Source organism: Panthera pardus, unplaced genomic scaffold, assembly GCF_024362965.1.
Source record: "Panthera pardus isolate Hobbes unplaced genomic scaffold, ASM2436296v1 HiC_scaffold_13, whole genome shotgun sequence".
NCBI classification, from domain to species: Eukaryota; Metazoa; Chordata; class Mammalia; order Carnivora; family Felidae; genus Panthera; species Panthera pardus.
In genome coordinates this window covers 202,754,758-202,775,997 of record NW_026526688.1, presented here as the reverse complement: position 1 = coordinate 202,775,997, position 21,240 = coordinate 202,754,758, and the positions used below count along the sequence as shown (strand labels likewise).

Here is a 21,240-nt window from a genome sequence, read left to right as displayed (position 1 = left end):
CATACTCTGTAGTCAGCATCTCCAGCTTTTTCCTTTAGTGTCTGCTGTGTGCGGTATACTGCTCGTAGAGTGCTGGGCACCTGGAGGTCCATTTATTTATTCCTTTGATCATTTTTTGAATGCTGGAGATACACTGAGAGTGAGGCCACTAACCTAGAACCTGCCATCGAGATTTAATGAAGATGTTTTCAAGACGCAAAAGGTATGGAGAGGAAGGAGTCCCTGCATCTCCCTAGGAAGGCGGGGCAGGCTGTGTGGGGGTGGTTCTGCCTGAGCTGAGTAGAGATTTGCCTACAGTAATGAGCCCAGAGTGACAGTCCAGGATGGAACCTGCTTTTGCTTCTTTGGGACCTTTGTAGACAGTGTGGCTCGGGGATTGTGTGCCTGTGGAATGATGGTAGGCAGGGCTGTGCTCTGTTCTGCTTCATCCCTCGACTCAGGAGGGGGCTGTTACTTGCATTTTAGGAAAGTAACCGTGGAAGGCAGTAAGGAGGAGGGTCTGGAAGGGAAGACCAGAGGTAGGAAGGCCAGTCAGAAGAAGAGGCTAATGATCTTTTAATAGCGTGGGCAAGGAGAGTAGGGGACAGGAGAGCCTCTGAAGGCAGCGCTGGCCACCTGACCCTCCGCTGTGTGCCTGGTGCCCGGACGGTGCCCCGCACACGGGACTTCAGCTGCAAATGCTTTCTGAATAAATGGGTGGGGCACTTCAGAGAGAATTAGTGCTGCAGTTTCCAGCTCCATTCACCTGGTAGACGGTAGGCAGCCCACTCGAGGCATAGTGTGTGGAAAGAGGGTTGAATTCGAGGGGAAGATAAATGGAGTCTGATTTGAACATGTTGACCTTGAGGTGTTCTGGGACCTCTGTGTAGTCTACAGTCGCGATACAAGTCTGGAGTCCCGATCCCAGTTGAAATGGGGTGGTGGAGGGGTGGTAAGAGGAGGAGCAAAAAGGCCACGGAAGAAGCCCCTGCGTGTCCAACCAGTATCTGTTTGGCAGACTGCCATCGAATCCGCGTCTCTAGCCAGGCCTTCTCTCCTGAGCTCACCCATGCCGCTGTCCTCCAGGTGGCTTTCTCTCAGTTCTCTGCTCACGGTGGTCAAGGCCGAGCTCGTCACTTCCCGGAACATGGCTTTCCCTATTCTTTCCAATCACGCTCACCAAAACTGTGATATTTTCTCTTGGATGAAATTTGGTAAAATTTCAGCTCCTCAGAATGCTTAAAATGGAAGGTTCTAATTTCTCTGAGGCTTTATTTTTAATGTTTATTTTTGAGAGACAGACAGACAGAGAGAGAGAGCAGGGGAGGGGCAGAGAGAGAGGGAGACACAATCCGAAGCAGGCTCCCGGCTCCAGGCTCCGAGCTGTCAGCACAGAGCAAACTCACAAACCATGAGATCATGACCTGAGCCCAAGTAGGATGCTTAACCAACTGAGTCACCCAGGCGTTCCAAATTTTTTTTTTTAAGGCGCTTATTTAAAAAGATCTTTCTAAAATATTATCTTATTAGATTTTTATTTTACTTATCTATTAAAACTTTTCTTCTATTTGAGTATAGTTGACACACAACGTTACCTTAGTTTCAGATGTACAAACAACATAGAGACTCTTACCTCTCTATGCTCCGCTTACCGCAAGTGTGCCTGCCATCTGCTAAAAACACGACCTGAGAGCTTTTCCCACCAGTCTTGTCTCTCTAGGGGACACTCTTCGTGCACATCTTCCAGAGACTCACTCCCTTCACGCCTCTGCCTAAGCTTGACCCTCTTGAGAGGCCTTCTCTGATCTCACCTTCACCTTGCTTGATTTTGTTTCATACCACGTAGCACTGTGTGATCGGCTAATATTTTAATCACTTATCATTAACTGCTTTTTGGTTGTTTTTTTAAAACCTCCCGCACTAGAATGGAAGGGTGGGATTGTATTTCCTGTACTTTGCAGGTGTTTGATTCATACTAGGTACGCAGCCATGTATGATATGTTACGCCCGGTTTACAAATTTGGAAGCCGAGGCTCAGCAGAGTTACTTATAGAAGGTCAAGGTCACACAGTTTCTAAAAGATAGAGCCAGTGACTAATTGTATCACTTGGGATTTTTATACTTTGTCAAGCTGACTTCTAGATAAGACCAATTGTTTTAAGACTGTATTTTCACTCGCGATGGGTACCGAACTACTCAAACAGATATTGGATATTTCTGATCATTAAAAAAATACTTTTTTCCCCCAATTTAGGAGGATATGGCAAAAAAAGAGGTCGTAGTAAAAAATGGAAGGAAATGCTGAAGCTGCCCCCTGTCAGCCAGTGCAGCGAGCTTAGATGTTCCATTGGTGAGTAAATAGTGCCAGTCTGGGGCCCACGTCGGGCACTGTACCATTCGTTAGGTGTTATTCTTTTAAGAAGTAATATGTGCACATTGTTCTATATAGGACAGAAGAGTAATGTAGTAAAATTTCCTCTCCCCATGACCCAACTAATCATCTCTCTAGAAGTGAACACAATGTTTTCAAGGTTCATCCATGTGGTAGCATGAATCAGTACTTAATTCCTTTTTCTTGGCAAGTAACATTTCACCATATGGTTATATCACTTCTTGTTTATCCATTCATCAGTTGATAGAGGAGTTGCTTCCTTTTTTTTTTCGTCTATTATGAATAATGCTGCTAGAAACATTGATGTACAAGTGTTTGTGTTCGTGGTAGAATACACATAAAAATTACCATTTTAGCCATTTTTAAGGGATCCAGTTTCATTTTCTTGCATTGGATGTCCAGTTGTTCCAGAACCATTCATTGAATGACTATTGAATTGTCTTAGTACCTTTATCAAAATCAACTGACTGTGAAGGTGAATGTTTATTTCTGGGCACTTGTAAGGATACACGTGTTTGCATTTAGGGCCCACTCAGATAATCAGCACAGTCATCCATCTCAAGATCCTTGACTTAATCATATTTGCAAAGGCTCTCTCTTTTTTTTTTTTTTCCTTCAAATAAGGTTGTATTTGTAGGGATGAGGACCTGATACCTTGGGAAGGCTGTTATTCAGCCTATTACAGATGGTAACTCTAAGCTTAACTTTTTCTTAACCTTTTGAGGAACTGGCAAACTGTTTCCCAAAGGCAGCTGCACATTTTACATTCCCACCAGCAACATACGAGAGTTCCAGTTTCTCCACATCTTTGCCAACGCTTATTTTCACTATAGTTAGCCTAGCCGGTGTGATTTGCATTTCAGTAATGACGAATGATGTCGAGCATCTTTTTATGTGATTATTGGCCGTGCTTCTTTGGGTCAACTGATACTTGATCCATAGCGTTAATAGTAATTTTTCTCTGCATGTAGCCCCAAGTGATTAATACAAAGATTGATTCCATTATTTGACACATGCATTATAATTAAGATATTATAAGCTTTACTTTGGGGTTATTTATGCTATTGAATATATTCATAGGATCACAGAAGTATATTCATGTATGTTTGCATATAAATTACCTCCGTATACTTCTGATTCTTTGGGGGTAGTTTTTCGTACATAGAATGAAGTAAATGACATTAAATATCCCATTAGTTAACCTTCCCCCCCGCCACTTCATGCTCTTTTTTAAAAATTAATTTTTATTTTTATTTTATATTTATTATTTATATTTTATATTTAAAATTAATTTTTATTTTCATTTTTTTGAAATTAATTTTATTTTTATTGAGATATAATTTACATGTAACATTGTATGAGCCTAAGGTGTACCACTCCATTAGTTAACTTTTAAATGTCAGCATTTATTTGCTTCTATGTACCAAGCACTGGGAATGGTGCCACCAATAACAGTGGCTAAGAAGCAGACATGACTTCTGACCTCTTGGCAGAGATAGTTATGAAATAAATCATTGCAGAAATAAGCATAGTTACAAATTGCAGTAAGCCCTCTGAAGGAAAAGTTCTCACCTGCTGGGTAAGTACAAGGGCCCCAAAGTGAGACGGAGCATGGCAATTCCCAGGGACATCGGAAAGGCCAGTCGTACCGGAGCAGAGAGGTGGAGAAGGAAAGTGGCACTGGATGAGAGGAGAGGAGGGAGGCAGGGCTTGTAGGCCTGGTAAAGGCATCCATCTCATTAGAAAGGTGGCGTTGTCAGAGTTCCAGCGGAGGGCTGACGTAAGTAGACGCACGTCTCTGGAGGGCGTCTCGGGCTTCAGGGTGAGGCATGTAATTGACAGGGTAGATAGAGAGGCAGGAAGGCCATGGGAGAGACTGTCGCCCTGTGTGAGCAAGAAATGATGGCAGCTTGGCATGGGATGGAGGGGACCAATTGGATGGCCATGAGAGATGTTTAGGAAGTAGAATCCGTTGGATTTACATGTGGAGGTAGGAAGGATAGAGGCATTAAGGGTGGCTTCCACGTCTGGTCCACCCACTGAGATCGGGTCCGTGGTGTGAGCAGCTCTGTTTGGACGGAAGGGGCACATTCGTGTTTAGAGATCGGAAGAGTTTGGGTCTGGGGGAGATCTGTGTCTCAATGGCGTTTGGCAGTCATGACTGGGAGCGGATAAGCTCTCCCTAGACACAGGAAGAGGAGAAGGGGCCCTTGACCAGGTTCAGAGGACCTCACATCCTGGTGTGGCTCGGGCAAAGCAGACCAAGGAGGAACAGCCAGGGGGGTCTGTGCGCAGTCTGGGGAGCGGATGGGTCCGGAGAACCGGGGGCCAGGGTGGCCCCAGGTTGGTGGGCATGTCAGCGGAGAGGTCAAGCGGCCACTGGACTTATCCCAAGGTCAAGGTCTCTGTTTCACCCACAGTTTTGTTAAGTGAATGAATGAAGGAATGGGTGAATTGGTGACGTTAGTGCAGTTGCTTCAGGGAAGATGTACAAGCCGACTTTCTCACTGAATAAAACGATACTTCCACTCAGATACCCTCTACTTTGTATGCAGCTCTTCGTTTATCTTATTAGTTTACGTGTGTGTTTGATTTAGTGCAGTAGTAGGCACATGCTGGGTCTTTCTAATGTTTAGCCTTTGGTTGTTCTAAATTGGTGGCTTGTAGAGAATCCATGAGCTATAAAACTTAGAGTTAGTGTTTTTACTGAGGGAGGATCACTTTGAAATAAGCAAGAGAGCTTTTGGTAAGTGGCTCATCCTTGCCTCAGGATTTGGTGCACTTAGAAACCCCAGTGTCTCATGTGGCTGGCTCCCCTCCCTACGCTGCCCAAGGGAGAGTGCCTCTCGGGGAGCGGACTTTGACTCTGGTGCCCTGAGGGCTCCGACCTGGAAGTCTCCGGTGCTGGCCCTCCCTGTCCCTGTCTACCACGGCAGGGCTCTTCCCCTCTCTGTGGCCTGAACTCCCTGTGGGGCGTCTGCTCACCCATGGCCGGGACAGTAGATGGTTCACTGTGCAGCCTCTGAGGGGTCAAAAGAAGAAGCTGGATCTTCCGGTTCCTGCAGGACCAGGGCTTCTGACGGGAAGACGGAAAGAGGGTGGCTGCTGCTTCTGACACATATTTCGTGGCACATCTCTGTGGTTTATGGTGTTTGATTTTAGTAACATGTGAAATCTAATGCATGGAAAAGTGAAATCATCAATAGAATTGTGAGCCAGATAAGGTAAAAGGAAATAGATTTACGGTTTTTGTGATTATTTAAATGCCAGGCTTGTTTTCGACTGGTTTAGAGAAACATTTTTTTTTTTAATTCCCTGATTGTATTACTTCCCATGGGTTTTGTGATGTTGCTGTCATTTCTCTAGCGTTCTGCTGTTAATGTCATCAGTGTGAAAATATTGAATTACTGCAGGATGGAGAAAATTGTGTGATGAAATATTTTGAAATAGAAAAAGGACTTTATTGACTGAATAATCACCTATGTTCCCACCACCCAAATACAAGGGGAAAACTAGAATTAAGGTCTTTTGGAGCCATGCATCGTTTTTGCTAATGTACCTGAGCCAATCTAAGACGATTGGACTGGGTAAAATTAGACCTTTTCCCGTGAGGTGCCCACATCAGTGCTGTCCGGTCTGAACGTCCCTGCTGCCTCCTCACCACGCTGCAGGACGGGCCTGTCCCCAAAACCAAACTCGCATTGATGGACAGCCCGTTCAGCCAGGTGTGTGTGCGGAGTCCCCCCAGTCCCTGCCCTTACCCAGCGCTGTGGGCAGAGGGCGGCAGCGCCATTTTCCAGACGGGAGCGAGGCGCGTGTCACGTGACCCGGCCTTGTCCTAGACCTCCTCATGCTCTTTGATTTTGCCCCGCTTCCTTCCAGAAACATCCAAGGGGCTCCTACCCTGTGTTTATGTTTTTAAAGATCTTTCAGCAAATGTGGCTTGCACCATGTGATCATTTCCTCAGAGATTTTATAGTTAGGATAGAAATTTATACAGTATCTGAGCTTTAGGATCTTATGTTCTTCCTGCTGAACCTGAGTTAAGACTTGTAGAGCCATTTAGGTAGCTTCCTTTACAAGTAAGGACTCCTATCTAACAGAGTTCCGGATGAAATCAAGGGTAATCAAGAAATGAATTTGGAAAGTTTGAATGGAATCCATCTCTAATCAAGTATTTTTAGCGTCTAAGGATGATATAAATACAAAATGCAAAACAATCTGAACTATGTACCCACAGTTACGCCCCCACCCCCGTAAACTTCAGATGTTTGGCTTTACCAGATAAACCAGATTAAGCTGGACTGTAACGTTGTCTTCCCGGCCAGGCTGTTCCCTCCTGACCCGCTGCGGTGGCTTCCTCCTCACTGTGTCGCTCTCCTCCCCACATCTGGGCTCTGGAGCAGTTCTGTTTAAAACAAAACAAAACTTTTTTTTTTTTTTAAGTTTATTTATTTTGAGAGAGAGAGAGAGTGAGCCCGTGTGCACATGAGCGGGGGAGGGGTTAGAGGGAGAGAGAGCAGGGAAGGGTCAGAGAGTGAGGGAGAGACAGAATCCTAAGCAGTCTCCACGAAGCCCCACTTGGGTCTCGATCCCACAAACCTTGAGAGCATGACCTGAGCTGAGGTCAAGAGCCGGAGGCTTAACTGACTGAGCTCCCCGGGTGTCCTTACGGAGCAGTGCTTAAACCCGGGATGTCCCACAGGGGTCTCCCACCCGGGATGTCAACAGGGGTCCCATGTTGAACTCTGGCCATCGGCTTTGCAGCGCCTTCCTCTGCAAAACTGTTGTTTGTTGAAACAAGCGATTATACACTGGCAACCAAAATATCTACATCCTTGCGTATCCTTTTCTATATGCAAATTCAGCGATCCAAAGTCGGATTTAGATTCCACTAATTACTTGGCATTAACAAACCTGTTAATTGAGGAATTTGTTATGGCTTGCTTATTTTTCACAAATTTTATTTAATTCTTCAGCTTTAGGGCCACTTTAAGAGTACCTGAGGGGCGCCTGGGTGGCTTGGTCGGTTAAGCGTCCGACTTCGGCTCAGGTCATGATCTCACGGTCCGTGAGTTCGAGCCCCGCGTCGGGCTCTGTGCTGACAGCTCAGAGCCTGGAGCCCGTTTCAGATTCTGTGCCTCCTTCTCTCTCTGCCCCTCCCCTGTTCATGCTCTGTCTCTCTCTGTCTCAAAAATGACGTTTAAAAACGTTTAAAAAAAAAAAGTTTAAATGTTTAAAAAAAAAAAAAAAAGAGTACCTGAACATAACATTCATTTCAGGTTCAGAGCAACTGATTTTCTCAATTTTTAAATTAGCCTATTTTGAACATAACTTTTTTGTGTTTGTTTGTTTGTTTGTTTGTTTGTTTTAAGTAGGCTTTGTGCCCAGAGTGGAGCCCATTGTGGGACTTGAACTCACGACCATGAAATCAAGAACTGAGCTGAGATCAAGAATTGGACACTTAACCAACTGAGTCACCCTGGCACTCCCATCATTTTTGTTTTATATCCCTCTAGATACTTTGACTAAATATTAGTGCCTTGTTCTCAAAACAGTATCAGTGTTTGGGGTAAGGTTAAGGTATATAACATATTATCCCCTGAAAAGAAAAAAAAAAACAGTTGAAAAACAAGTAAGCAGAGGGGCACCTGCATGGTTCAGTTGGTTCAGTGTCTGACTCTTGATTTCAGCTGAGGTCATGATCTCATGGTTGTGAGATCGAGCCCAGAGTAAGAGTCTGCACTGGGCATGGAGCCTGCTTAAGATTCTCTCTCTCTCCCTCTAACCGTGCCCCCCCCCCCCACTTACGCACGTACTCACTCTCTCTCTCTAAAATAAAATAAAATCTCAGTGTGTGTCTTTAAAAAAAAATAATTAAGAATATATAATGTTTGTAACTTGTAAAAGTGTAAAATGGTAGCAAAATGGCAAAGAATTTTAAAAAATGTAATTTAGTACATCCTGTCATGTATTTCACCACATACAATTTGTCCCAAACATACTGGGGGGTAGGCCTGTACAAGGACGGGGCCAGGTCTCTTTCTTGCCCCCTTTTTCCTTCACTGTGATCTTGACTGCTCAGTTCCCCAGGGAATACTGCTCCCCTACATAAATCCTTTTGAAAGGGAGCAGGGACATTTCCAGTTTGCTTCACACACTTTTATCAATTCTTCCAGCTACCTTTTGCTCTGTGGAGGGATTATAAATATTCATGATAACCCAGTCTAGATTAGTAAACAAACCAGTAGTTAAAAAAAAATACTGCAAATACTATTATTGATTTTATTTTATCAGGTGAAAATGGCAGGCTCAGAAAATCACTTTCTGAATTGTAATGAATATATTTGTTCATTTCTTATCCCCTTTCTCCACCCAGAAAAGGATTATAACAGCCTTTGTGACAAGCAGCCAATAGGAAGACTTCTCTTCAGGCAATTCTGTGATACAAGACATGATCTAAAGATATACATCAAATTCCTAGACGTAGTGGTGAGCAATTTATCTCAGTGTTGAACCACCCAGTCTTGTGCTTTTGAAAATTAAGAGACTCGATCTAAAAACTTAGATCTCTCTAAGTTAAGTAGACCTTGGCAATGATGGTAAGAGGGGATAAACTAGTTTCTTGGTGTCATGTTACCTTGGTGTGGAAGTCCCTATATAATATTCCCTCTTGTCTGCAGTTTTGCCTTCCGGGTTTCAGTTGTCTGGGGCCAGCTGGAGTCCGGAAGCAGGTGACCCTCCTTCTAACATATGGTCAGTGCAGGCACACTTGGAGATATTGCGGGTCAGGTCCAGTTCCAGACCATGTCAGTGAAGCGAATGTTGCAGACTTTGAGTCTGGAGTTCTCTCTTGTCCAGCAAGAGAGTGGATGCAGAATTAAACACGAGAGAGGCTAATATTGGAGAGGAGACAAGAGCCCAGAGTAAGGGTCCTTGCTCCGTATTTACTAGGATCAGAAGGCTTACAAATGTGATGCACATGCAGAAAGAGACAGTAAAACAGTGATCATTAACTCGTGTGTGAGAGGAAGGGGGTTTCAAAGGTGTGCAGTGTTAGGGGTTAGGGTCAACGCAAATCCAAGTCCTGGCACCGAGCAGACGGCTGTTTACTGCAGGCACCAGGCACCGTGTCTGTTTATCTTAAATTATCTAGGGGCAGTGTCAGAGCATGCTACCTCAGGGTTGACAAGGCATTTTTCTTGCTAATTAGCTCTGGACATTTTCATCCTGCTGTGGGGCTTTCCACTTCTACCTGTTCTCGGACGCTTTCGTCCTGTGGAAGCGGCCCTCCGCTCCTTGCTTTGTTCTACACTGGGGGCGCTTTTGCCCTGTGGTGGCTTTCCGCCCTAAGTCCTGTTAACCCATTGGTGCAAACTCAGGGAATTCTTAAACTTATTCCCTACAAGTGAATATCGCAATGAAGTGAATCAAATGAGCTTTTCTGTTTCCTGCTGCATATAAAAGTTATGTCTAGGGGCACCTGGGTGGCTCAGTCGGTTAAGTGTCCTGACTTTGGCTCAGGTCATGATCTTATGGTTGGTGGGTTCAAGCCCCGCATCGGGTTTTCTGCTGTCACCACAGAGCCTGGAGCCAGCTTCAGATCCTCTGTCACTCTCTCTCAAAAAAATAAATAAACGTTAAAAAAAAGTTATGTCTACACTATACTGTAATCTATCAACTGTACAATAACATTATTCTAAAAAAACAATGTATATACCTTAATTAAAAAATACTCTGCTGCTAAAAATGCTAACTGTCATCTGACCGTCATCAAGCTGTCATCTTTTGCTGGTGGAGGGTCTTGCTTTGGTGTCCATGGCTGCTGACTGACCATGGTGGGGGTCGCTGACTTGGGGTGTCTGTGGCTGTGTCTTACAATAAGACAAAACACAAGTTTGCCACATTGATTGGCTCTTCTTTTGCTTGAACACTTAGAAGCCATTGTAGTGTTATTAATTGGCCTGATTTCAATACTGCTGTGTCCCAGGAAAGAGAGGGAGAGAGAGGGGATGACCGGTCCGTGGAGCAGTAAGAACACGCACCACATTTACCAAGCCTCATATGAGTGCAGTTCATGTCGCCCCCAAACAGTTACAAGTGACATCAAAGAGCACTGATCGCAGATCACCGTAACAAACATGATAATGATGAAGAAGTTTGAAATATAGCAAACGTTTCCACATATGACACAGAGACATGACATGAGCAAGTGATGTCGGAAAAATGACACCAATAGACTTGCTGGTTGCAGGGTTGTTACAAACATTCAGTTTGTAAAACAAAACAAAACAAAACAAAACAAAAAAACCCAAAAACCAAACAAAAAAACACAACACATTATTTGTGAAGTGCAATAAAGCAAAGCACAATAGAATGGAGTACACCTGAATTCTTTCAGAAAAACATGTGAGACTCTTATCTATTCTCCCTGGAGCTCCTGCAGCCCTTTCCTTCCTGGCACCTTTACTCGAATAAGACAGGGCTTTGAAAGGAGGTAATTTTTTTTTCCAGCTAGAACTTGGTGTGGTGGGGCACGCCTACCCTCGTCCAGGAGTAGAGTGTGGATATGTCTTCGTGCATTGGCTTATATTTGCCAAGCTGCTATATTTTAAGAATTTAAGGACCTATGATTCTTCTTTATTTCAAAATGGCTAAGCTGCTTTGCTAAAGCTGGTCCAGGTTTGGACCTCCTGGCGGTGTGACGAGACTGGGGAGCGCCAGTTGACTGGCGTGACAGGTTCTGCTCTGGTCTGGTTTTGGTGCCAGCTGTGTGGGGCGATGATAACACCTGATGAGGCCGGGTGTGGGGCACTTGCTCCTGGAACCACCCTTGTGGGAGGCGGTTACAGGTCCTTGGAGCTTCTGGAGTGCAGACAGGGCGTCTGATCTCTCTGCCTCCTGGCGCCTGGCATGGCTGTTCCCTCTCTTCTCTGCTCCGTGTTTGTTGACTGAATTAAGGGCCTCTGTGTCAGTCAGTGTTCAGTGAGAGAAACAGAGCCAAGAGGAGATATTTATTAAGAGATTTATTGCGAGGAATTGGCTTACATGACTGTGAGGTCTGGTCAGGAGAGTCTGAAATCTGTAGGGCAGGAGGGAACCCTCCGAGGGAACCCTCCAAAAGGAGAGAAGCTGCTGTCCTCAGGTAGAACTCCTCTGAGGACGCCTCAGCTCTGGCCTGAACGTGCCTTTCAGCTGACTGAATCAGTCCCGCCCAGATTATCTAAAATAATATCCTTTACTTGAAGTCACTGGTAAAGAGTTTAATCACATCTGCAAAGCCCAGCTCAGCAATGACTAGATTCGTGTTGGAATGACTGGACACTGCTGCCTGCCAGGCTGATGTGTCAAAAGATGGTCACAAAATCACAGGGCTTTCTCTCCCACTCATTACGTGCCATCTAGCATCCAGAATGTAAGTTGAAGGTTCTTTAAGTAAACAGTGTCTAGTTCCCAGCCAAGGTGAGTAGCGCCCTTGAGCACAGAACGTGAAGCTGGCTCTGGCTGGCCGTCAGCCCGATGGCCGTGGCTCCTGTGTTGGGGAGGATGCGGCAGCAAGTGTGAGGTTCAGTCGACGCACTTCCTTTGGTCTTTGTTTCCTCACCAACCTCTTCGGCCCCATCTGGCTACTTTCACTGCTCTTCTGAGGCCCCGACCTGCAGAGCCCGGTGGCTGCACGGAGGCCTCCTCATGCCTGAGTCTCCAGGTCTGTTGACATTGTCGAGTACCTTCTTCTTGAAATTCTTATCCAGGCTTTAATGATTTCTCCTCTGGTTTTCTCTCTTCTCTTTCTTCTGTTTCTTCCTTGCCTATCCTTTGTAGGTGCTTAGATATCGATCAGGTCCTGCCTTGACCTTTCCTCTGTTTTCTGGCCTGTGTGGTAGTGTCCTCTCTTAAGGTCCCTCATCTGACACCTGTGAAGGGATGTGACTTCTCTGGGAGCTCTGCGCTCAGGTTCTCCTGAAGTGCCTCTTGGGCATTTCTAAAAAGCTATTGCCTAGAACAACCCAAGCTGTTTATTTGATTCTATTTTACTTGGCCACATGTAAGGACTGAAAGTGTAATATGACAGAGCATTACTGGATGTGTTGCTCTACTGCATTATTCACCCTTTAAAGAAAACTGTTATCTCCCCTCGTTGCCATTCGTTTCCCAAAGAAGAGCTGCAGATCCTTGATCGATATCAAATCGGTTAGAGCTACTCTGCGGTTCATAGGGTCCTAAGTGAATTGTGTGTGTCAGAGAATTTGAAACATTGTGAAGCGGGCAAAGCTTAACTACCATTTTTCTTTGTTCTCCTCTCTACCATCAGGCAGAATATGAAGTGGCTGATGACGAAGACCGCAGAAGTTACGGACTGTCCATCTTAGACACGTTCTTCAGTGCTGCTGAGGTGCGTTTTCTTCTTTACATGCGCAGAGTTGTAAATACTTACTGAAATAATTAGAGTACATAACCATTTTTACTTAGTTGGGTAAGATATGGCAAGTATGTTAAAAATTTTAATTTCTTATAAATATTCCTCATATGCATTTTCTTTTGAGTCAGTGAGGAAATTAACAAATCTCTTGGAAAGTTGATTCAACGAATTTAAAAGTTTCTGTATCCTCAAACAGAATACAGAATTAGAGAATTTCATGTGTCTGTCTTGGACTGAAAATAATATTTTTCTCCTAAAAGCTTTAATGAGTCTTAGTTTCTATGATTTTTGACTTGGTAGATTCTTACAGTTTTTAGTATACCGCTCTAAGCCACGTACATGTAACAAGTAAGAGTCCTCTGAGTTGGGTACATTATTATGTCTATTTTCATATGAGAAGACTGAAGATCAGAGTGGTTGAGTGACTTACCAAAGGTTACACAGCTGGGAAGTGCCAGGGCCAGGCATCAAACGTGTAGAGACTGGGGTTGGAGAACAGCGTAGTGAGATTGAGTCCAAACTACTCAGTCGTCGCGCCTGGCTAACTGAGGTTGGTGGAGCCATCAAGCGGGGGGAGCTCGCTGGTACACGGGGAGAAGGCCAGTGGACTAGCAGGCGGGTACAGAGATATACACACAATAGGCAGAGGCAGAGGTGTGGTTCGGACCGGATAGGTTTTGACTCCAAAGCTTGTGTTTGTCTTAGCCTCCAGCCTCAGTACCATGGCTCCTAGATCATTCTTTTCCAACACAGCTGCTACAGCATCCACGTACTTAAAGATACCCCCAAGTCACTGATTGGGAGGAATTGATGGGAAGTTGCATTTAGCTAGTTTATTTTTTATTTTTGAACTTAAATCACTGGATAGGATTATTTTTTTGACAACAGGAATAAACCTTTTTTTTTACATTAAAAATAATTTTGACATTGAAATTATCGTATAGCTGTCTTCACAATGATTATAGAATGAATCATTGAAACATTGGTTTAATTTTCCCCCTGAGTGTTATCCTTAATCTCCATCATCTACTTCTCCCACCATCCCACCGGCCCTCTGGTGACCATCAGTTTGTTTTCTATCATTAAGAGTCTCCTATGGTTTGCTTCCCTCTCTTTTCTCCCCCTCCCACGTGTTCATCTCTTTTGTTTCTTAAATTCCACATATGAGTAAAATCACATGGTATTTGTCTTTCTCTGATGAATTTCACTTAGCATTATATTCTCTAGCTCTATCCATGTCGTTGCAAGTAAGATGTCATTCGTTTTTCATGGCTGAGTAATATTCCATTGTATACAACATATGCCACATCTTCTTTATCCATTCATCAGTCGATGGACACTCGGGTGCCTCCATAGTTTGGCTATTGTAGATAATGATGCTGTAAACACAGAGGTGCATGTATCCCTTTGAATTAGTGTTCTTGTATTCTTGTGTTCTTTGAGTAAATACCCAGTAGTGCAATTACTGGATTGTAGGATTGTTCTTTAACTACCTACCTAACTATTAATTTTTAACTTTTGGGGGAACCTTCATATCGTTTTCCAGAGTGACTGCACCAGTTTCCATTTGCACCAACAGTGCAAAAGGGTTCCCCCTTCTCTGCCTCCTCGCCAACATCTGTTGTTTCCTGAGTGGTTAATTTTAAGCATTTTGACAGGTGGTAGGTGGCATCTCACTGCGGTTTTGATTTGTATTTCCCTGATGATGAGTGATGTTGAGCATCTTTTCATGTGTCTGTTGGCCATCTGGATGTCTTCTTTGGAAAAGTAGTTCATTTTTGCTTTTACTTCCTTTGCCTCTGGAGATGTGTCAAGTAAGAAGTTGCCACGGCCAGGGTCAAAGAGGTTGCTGCCTGTTTTCTCCCGTAGGATTTTGATGGATTTCTTGTCTCACATTTAGGTCTTTCATCCATTTTGAGTTTATTTTTGTGTCTGGTGTAAGAAAGTGGTCCAGGTTCATTCTTCTGTGTGTCGTTGTCCAGTTTTCCCAACACCATTTGCTGAAGAGACTTTTTTCCATTGGATGCTCTTTCCTGCTTTGTCAAAGATTAATTGGTCATATATGTGGGCCCATTTCTGGGTTCTCTTTTCTATTACATTGATCTTTGTGCTGTTTTTGTGCAAGTACCATACTGTCCTGATGATTACAGCTTTGTAACACAGCTTAAAGTCCAGAATTGTAATGCCTCCAGCTTTGGTTTTCTTTTTCAACATTACTTTCACTATTTGGAGTCTTTTGTGCTTCCATACTAATTTTAGTACTGTTCTAGCTCTGTGAAGAATGCTGGTGTTATTTTGATAGGGATTGCATTGAATGTGTAGATTGTTTCAACATTTTAAACAATATTTGTTCTTCCAGTCCACGAGCATGGATTGTTTTTCCATTTCTTTGTGTCTTCAATTTTTCATAAGCTTTGTATAGTTTTCAGAGTACAGATCTTTTACCTCTTTGGGTAGGTTTATTCCTGGGTACTTATGGTTTTTGGTGCGATTATAAATGGGATTGATTCCTTGATATCTCTTTCTGCTGCTTCATTATCGGTGTGTAGAAATGCAACCGATTTCTGCACATTGATTTTGTATCCTGTGACTTTGCTGAATTCATGGATCTAGCAGTCTTTCGGGTTTTCTATGTAGAGTATCAGGTCATCTGTGAAGAGTGAAAGCTTGACTTCTTCCCTGCCGATTTGGATGCTTTATATTTCTTTGTGTTGTCTGATTGCTGAGGCTAAGACTTCCAGCACTATGCTAAACAACAGTGGCGACAGTGGACATGCCTGTCGTGTTCCTGACCTCAGGGGGGAAGCTCTCAGTGTTTCCCCATTGAGGATGATATTAGCTGTGGGTCTTTCATATATGGCTTTGATGATGTATTATTGATCAGATCTCTTGTGTTTGTTATGAACTATTTTCTGTATTCTGGTGTTTCAGGTTGGGCGCATAAATATTTACAATTATTATATCGTCTTATTGGTTTGCCCCCTTTATTATTATATAGTGTCCTTTTTTGTCCCCTATTACAGTCTTTGTTTTAAAGTCTGTTTTGTCTGATATAAATTTTGCTACTCTGGCTTTCTTTTGACCTCCATTTGCATGATAGATATATTTCTTTCTCCCCACTTTCAATCTGCTGGTGTCTTTAGGTCTAAAATGAGTCCTTTATAGGCAGCATATAGATGGGTCTTGTTTATTTCTTTTTATCCATTTTGTCACCCTATGTCTTTTGATTGGAGCATCTAGTCCATTTACATTCAAAGTAATTACTGATAGATATGTATTTATTGCCATTTTATTACTTGTTTTGTGGTTATTTCTGAAGATTTTCTCTGATCCTTTCTTGTTTTTCTGTCTTTCATAGTTTGCTGATTGTCTTTAGTGATATATTTGCGTTTTTTTCTTTACTCATTTATTAGTGGTTTTCGATTTGTGGTTATCAAGTCCAATGAGTATCCTTATGATCATTGCTTTAAATATTCATCAGGCATGTTACTTATATCTGTTTTGCTTGGCCGTCTGGCTGTGGCCTTGTTTTCTTTCCTCATTTTGCCTATGTCTCTGTGCCTGTTTCTGTGTGTTAGGAAGTCAGCTATGCCTCCTGTTCTTGAGGGAAATGGCCTTACGAAAAAGAGGTCCCCGCAGTGCAGTGTCCCCTGTTCCCCAGGCCCTGGCGCTTCCGGGAGTGTCTCCAGTGTGTGCTGTGTGCACGCTCTTATGTCCTAGATGCTTTATCCTTCAGGCCAGTTGTCTGCAGAGGCTTTCTTCGCCTGTTGTATGCAGTGTTTGATGCATTTTAGGTGCTCTCTGGTGTGCTTGTGAAACGTGACCTGTTGCTGCCTCCACCAGAACAGAGGTTCTGGAAAACTCCCAGGTTGGGAGACCCAGCGTTGGCATGGGCTTGGGCCAGTCTTCTGGGGGAGGGGGCCTGCCACGCGGGACTGAGGCGCAGGTGGCTGGGGAAGGGTGGTTCTTCTGGAACGCGTGGTGGGGGACCCGGTGTAAGCAACTTAGGTGCTGAGTGTCGGGGTTGCACTGCTTCCCGCAGGGGGCTTTGTGCTCGTGCTGAGGGGCCGGGGAGGGAAATGGCACCTGCTAGTTCCTTTATTCCCAGAGAGGTCCCTCTGTGAATACTGCCGCTCTGAGACACGCTCCCAGATGAGCAACTAACCTCCCCACTGTGTGCCCCAGGCGCTCTTCCGATCACTGTTTCCCCGTGTATGTCCGCAGGCTGTTTGCCGGCCTTTTCTCCAGGAGCAGCCCAATGTCCTCTGAGCTGTCCCAGAGCCAGGCATGCTGACCTTTCAAACTCCAGGCTTTAAGCCCCGCTGGTTGCAAGAACTCATGAAATTCGGGCCCTGTCTCTTTCCAAGCCAATTGCTATTGGGGTTCGATTTCCCCATGTGCTCCCCTGTGTGCTGGTCTGTCTCTCCTCCTTCTTCACGACTCCCTCCCCACCATCATGGCCATGATTTGTTTCTCTCCCAAGCCGCATCCCCACATTTCTATATTTTTTGATGTGGCCTCTTCTCTAGTTGTGGATTTTATTCTGCCAGTTTTCAGATCGACTCCTGGGGTATTTCTTTAGTTATCTAGTTGTATTCGTGGGACAAGGCAAGCCCAGGGGCCTCCTACTCTGCCACCATCTTTCCCTCCCACCTATCAAGTTCTTTTATCTTTTTGTTACCTCTTTTTTTCCCTTTACCTTTCCTGAAGAAATACTGACATAGCAAGGGAGGTTGTCAAGAAGAAAGACTTTATGTATTTATTTTTTAAATATTTTATTTTATTTTTTGAGAAAGAGAGAGGGTGCAAGCGAGTGAGGGACAGAGAGAGAGAGAGAGAGAGAGAGAGAGAGAATGGGAGAGAGAGGGGGAAAGAGAGAGAGAGAGAGAGAGAGAGAAGCAGGGCTTACCCTAAGCGGGGCTCTCACTCACAAACCGCGAGATCATGACCTGAGCCGAAGTCAGATACTTAACTGAGTGAGCCACCCAGATGCTCTAAAGATTTTATTTTTAAGTCATCTCTGCACCCACCATGGTGGAGCTCAAATCTACAACCCTGAGGTCAAGAGTTGCATGCTGTATTGACTGAGCCAGCCAGGTGCACCAAAAGACGTAATTTAAAAGGAATCCTGACGGATGTAGCAAATGTAGAAGGGGAGCGGAGGGGTGCACATGCCTCTGTGGCTCAGTGAGGGGTGTTTATGGGCGGCCTGAAGATGGTGTAACTTGAAAGCTTTTTTTTTTTCTTAACATCAACTGGGGAAACTATTCTTGTGCTTTATGTAAAAATAACAATGGGTCACATCCTTATTGTAGATTTTCTTTTTCCTGTCTTTTCTTTAAAAACAACAAGCATCCTTTTTTGCATCTTGAAAAGGGAACTCCTTTATTCAAATTCCAGCAATGCAGAATTCTTAAGGCATCTAAAAGTAAGGCAAGACTGTGTATATTCACTCTTGCCTTTCTTTTTTCTCAGTCACTTTTAGTTTTTCTTAGTTTTCTTTTCAGTATTCCCAAATATTAAAATTCAGTCATTTGATTCACAGTTTTAAAGAATCGTGACCAAAGCCCAGTGAAATTTATTCTAGGAATGCAAAGTTGATTCAACATCTGATAATCAATTAATATAATAGAGCATATTAATAAAGGACAAAACCTGTCCCATGATCGTCTTAGTAGAGGCAGAAAAACCATTTGACAAAATCCAAAGACTCCTTCCTAATGCACGTATTCAACAAATTAGGAACGGAACGGAACTTGCTCAACCTGATGAAGGTCATATACAAAGCACAGCTAACGTCATATTTAAATGTGAAAGGTTGGATGTTGTGAATAATGCTGTGAAAATGGTGTACAGATGTCTCTTGACAACCTTGCTTTTCTTTCTGGTTTTATTTGCAGAGGGAAAGGTCTAAAAAGGTGGACAACGCAGTGAGCTCTGGAAAACGGGAGTGGGGTGCAGGGTGAAGGTGGCATTTTGGCTTGTTATTTCATACACTTGATGTTATAATTTTTTTTTTTACAGCAAGCTTTAGGTTCTGTTTACAATTGGTAAATTATGAAAGCACTAATTGTTATGCATTTGATTTGTTCTGTACTAAGAAATCGGCAGCCCCTTTACCAGAAATACCTTCACGTGTTTTGAAAGAATGTAGGTTGAGACTGAAGGAGAACCCCTCCAAGGACGTCTTTGAGGAGTGCACCAGGTGAGCACCGGTCGGGCCCTACACAGACTGAGATGGGGGCTCCCAGGGGGCCTCCCTGCAGGAGACAAGTTCTTATTGGAGTGCTTTCCAAAAGAAAATGGTCACTGTCACTAGGTAGAGCTAAACGAAGGGTGATAATCACACAGATGTAAATGACACACTGAAACGGGTCACATTGTGGAGAGCCAGTGTGTGCACAGGTTTTGTGGGCCCCTGGCCCCTCAGCTCAGCCTTCTAAAATGCTTGTGTCTGGGATGAAAAGACTGGCATAAAATGTTGTTTTTTAAAGACCTCGGCACTCGCTGAAAATTTCTTTTCTCTGGATGTTTGCAATGTGGACAGGAAAATTCTAAGTCAGAGCACTTTGAGTAAATCTGGCATCCTTCTGTACATAGGAAGAAAGAATGGTTTCTGGAGTGATCTGGCCTGAGACACGTGTGGTCCTTTGTACAGTTAGGCAGCATTCGGGTATCACTTACCCATTCATTCAACAGGTACTTGTTGACTGCTGACACTATGTCAGGGACTGTGTCCTTTTCCCAAGGCTGCCATAACAAAGTCCCACAAACTTAGGAGTCTTCGAACAACAGAACTTTATGCTCACAGTTCTGGAAGCTGCAAGTCTGAAGTCGTACTCTCTGCAGGGTCGTACTCTCTGCAGACTTGAGGAGCGGGCTCTTCCTCACCTCCTCTTGTTTCTGGCGGTGGCCAGGAGTCCTGAAGTTTTGGGCCTGCACCCGCCGCATTTCAATCTCTGCTGTCACGTGGCCTTCTTCCCTTGGGTTTTTGTCCCTGTGTTTTCTCCTTTTCTAATAAGGACACCAGTCATATTGGACTAGGGCCCATCCTACTCCAGGGTGACCTCATCTTAACTAATTATATCTGCAACGACCCTATTTCCAGGTAAGATCAGTATACAGGTTCAAGGTTAGGACTTCAACATAGTTTTTGGGAGATGGATTCCAAGTCATGATAGTTTGCTTCTTTGGGTTGAGGTTATGGTAGAGGACAAAACAGAATAAGATGCTGCTGACCTGAGTTTACATTCTTACATGCCCTAAGGAAATATACACTGTAGAGTCTTCACTTATTACTTATTTTTTGGAAGACATTTATTTAAGCACATACTATGTGCCTGTCATTGATCTAGTTTCCAGGAATAAAATGATGAGCAACAGTGAACTCCTAGGGAGCTTATAACCGAGTGGAGTAACCGAGATGTCGGTATTAGTTGCCAATTGCTGCTGTAACAAATTGCCACAATCTTGGTGGCCTAAAGCAACACACATTTATTTTCTTGCAGTTCTAGAGGCCAGAAGTCTGAAAGCAGTGTCGCTGGGCAGAAATCAAGGTGTCAGCAGGGCCTTGATCCATTTGAGAATGTAGGGGAGAATCCATTTTCTTGTTTTTTTCCAGCTTCGAGGAATACATTTCTTGGCTCATGGCCCCTTACTCCACCTTCAAAACCAGCAGTACAGCATTCTCAAGTTTCTCTCTGCTTCCATCCTCACATAGCCTTTTCTTACTCTGTGTGTCCAAATCTCCCTCAGTCTCCCTTTTACAAGGACACGCGTGATGGCATTTAGGGCCCACCCAGATAATCCAGGATTGTTTTCCCATCTCAAGCCCCTTAACTCAGTCACATTTGCAGAGTCCCTGTTGCCACGTAAGGTGACAGTCCCAGGTTCCAGGGATTAGGACCCGGATGTGTTTCTGTCATTGTTGAGTCTCCCACAAGTGTAGGGCAGGTTGCCAGTGACCTGCCCTCTCCTAGTCTGTGACCAAGAGAAGAGTGTCCACAAAGACTGCACCTAAAGGCTGAGGGGGAGGCCGAGGGAGCTGGACCAGGTTGGGGACACTAGGAAATGTGGAGGCGATCTTCGTAGCCTCCAGAACAGCGCTCAGGTCTAAGGTTGTCTACAGCAGCCGTTTCGAACTTCCCCACCTCCTGACGCCATTACACTATTAAACACTTTTGTATATGTGGCTTATGTTTTTAAAAATAAAAAGACACAAGCATTCTCCTAGCCATCAGAGCAATGATATCCTATGTCTTATGCTTCTGGAAAACGCTCTGTGGAAATGAGATTTTTTTTTTTCACGTGTATTTATTTATTTTGAGAGAGAGAGAGAACCAGTGGGGAAGGGGCAGGGAGACAGGGGGACAGAGGATCCGAGGCTCGCTGTGTGCTGACAGCAATGAGCCCAATATGGGGCTCGAACTCACAAAGTGTGAGATCATGA

At 44.1% G+C, this 21,240-nt stretch overlaps 1 protein-coding gene across 1 annotated transcript in view; it reads left to right on the top strand.

Moving 5' to 3' along the window:
• GRK4 (G protein-coupled receptor kinase 4) overlaps positions 1-21,240 on the top strand; it is a gene marked incomplete at its 3' end in the record, with an annotated part of 96,012 nt that overhangs the window by 28,276 nt on the left and 46,496 nt on the right. Inside the window, exons 2-6 of the mRNA XM_019453855.2 lie at positions 2,234-2,329; positions 8,751-8,863; positions 12,684-12,764; positions 18,692-18,721; positions 18,893-18,996. Of these exons, the coding sequence (XP_019309400.2) occupies positions 2,234-2,329; positions 8,751-8,863; positions 12,684-12,764; positions 18,692-18,721; positions 18,893-18,996 (424 nt within the window). The remainder of the gene's footprint in view (positions 1-2,233; positions 2,330-8,750; positions 8,864-12,683; positions 12,765-18,691; positions 18,722-18,892; positions 18,997-21,240) is intronic.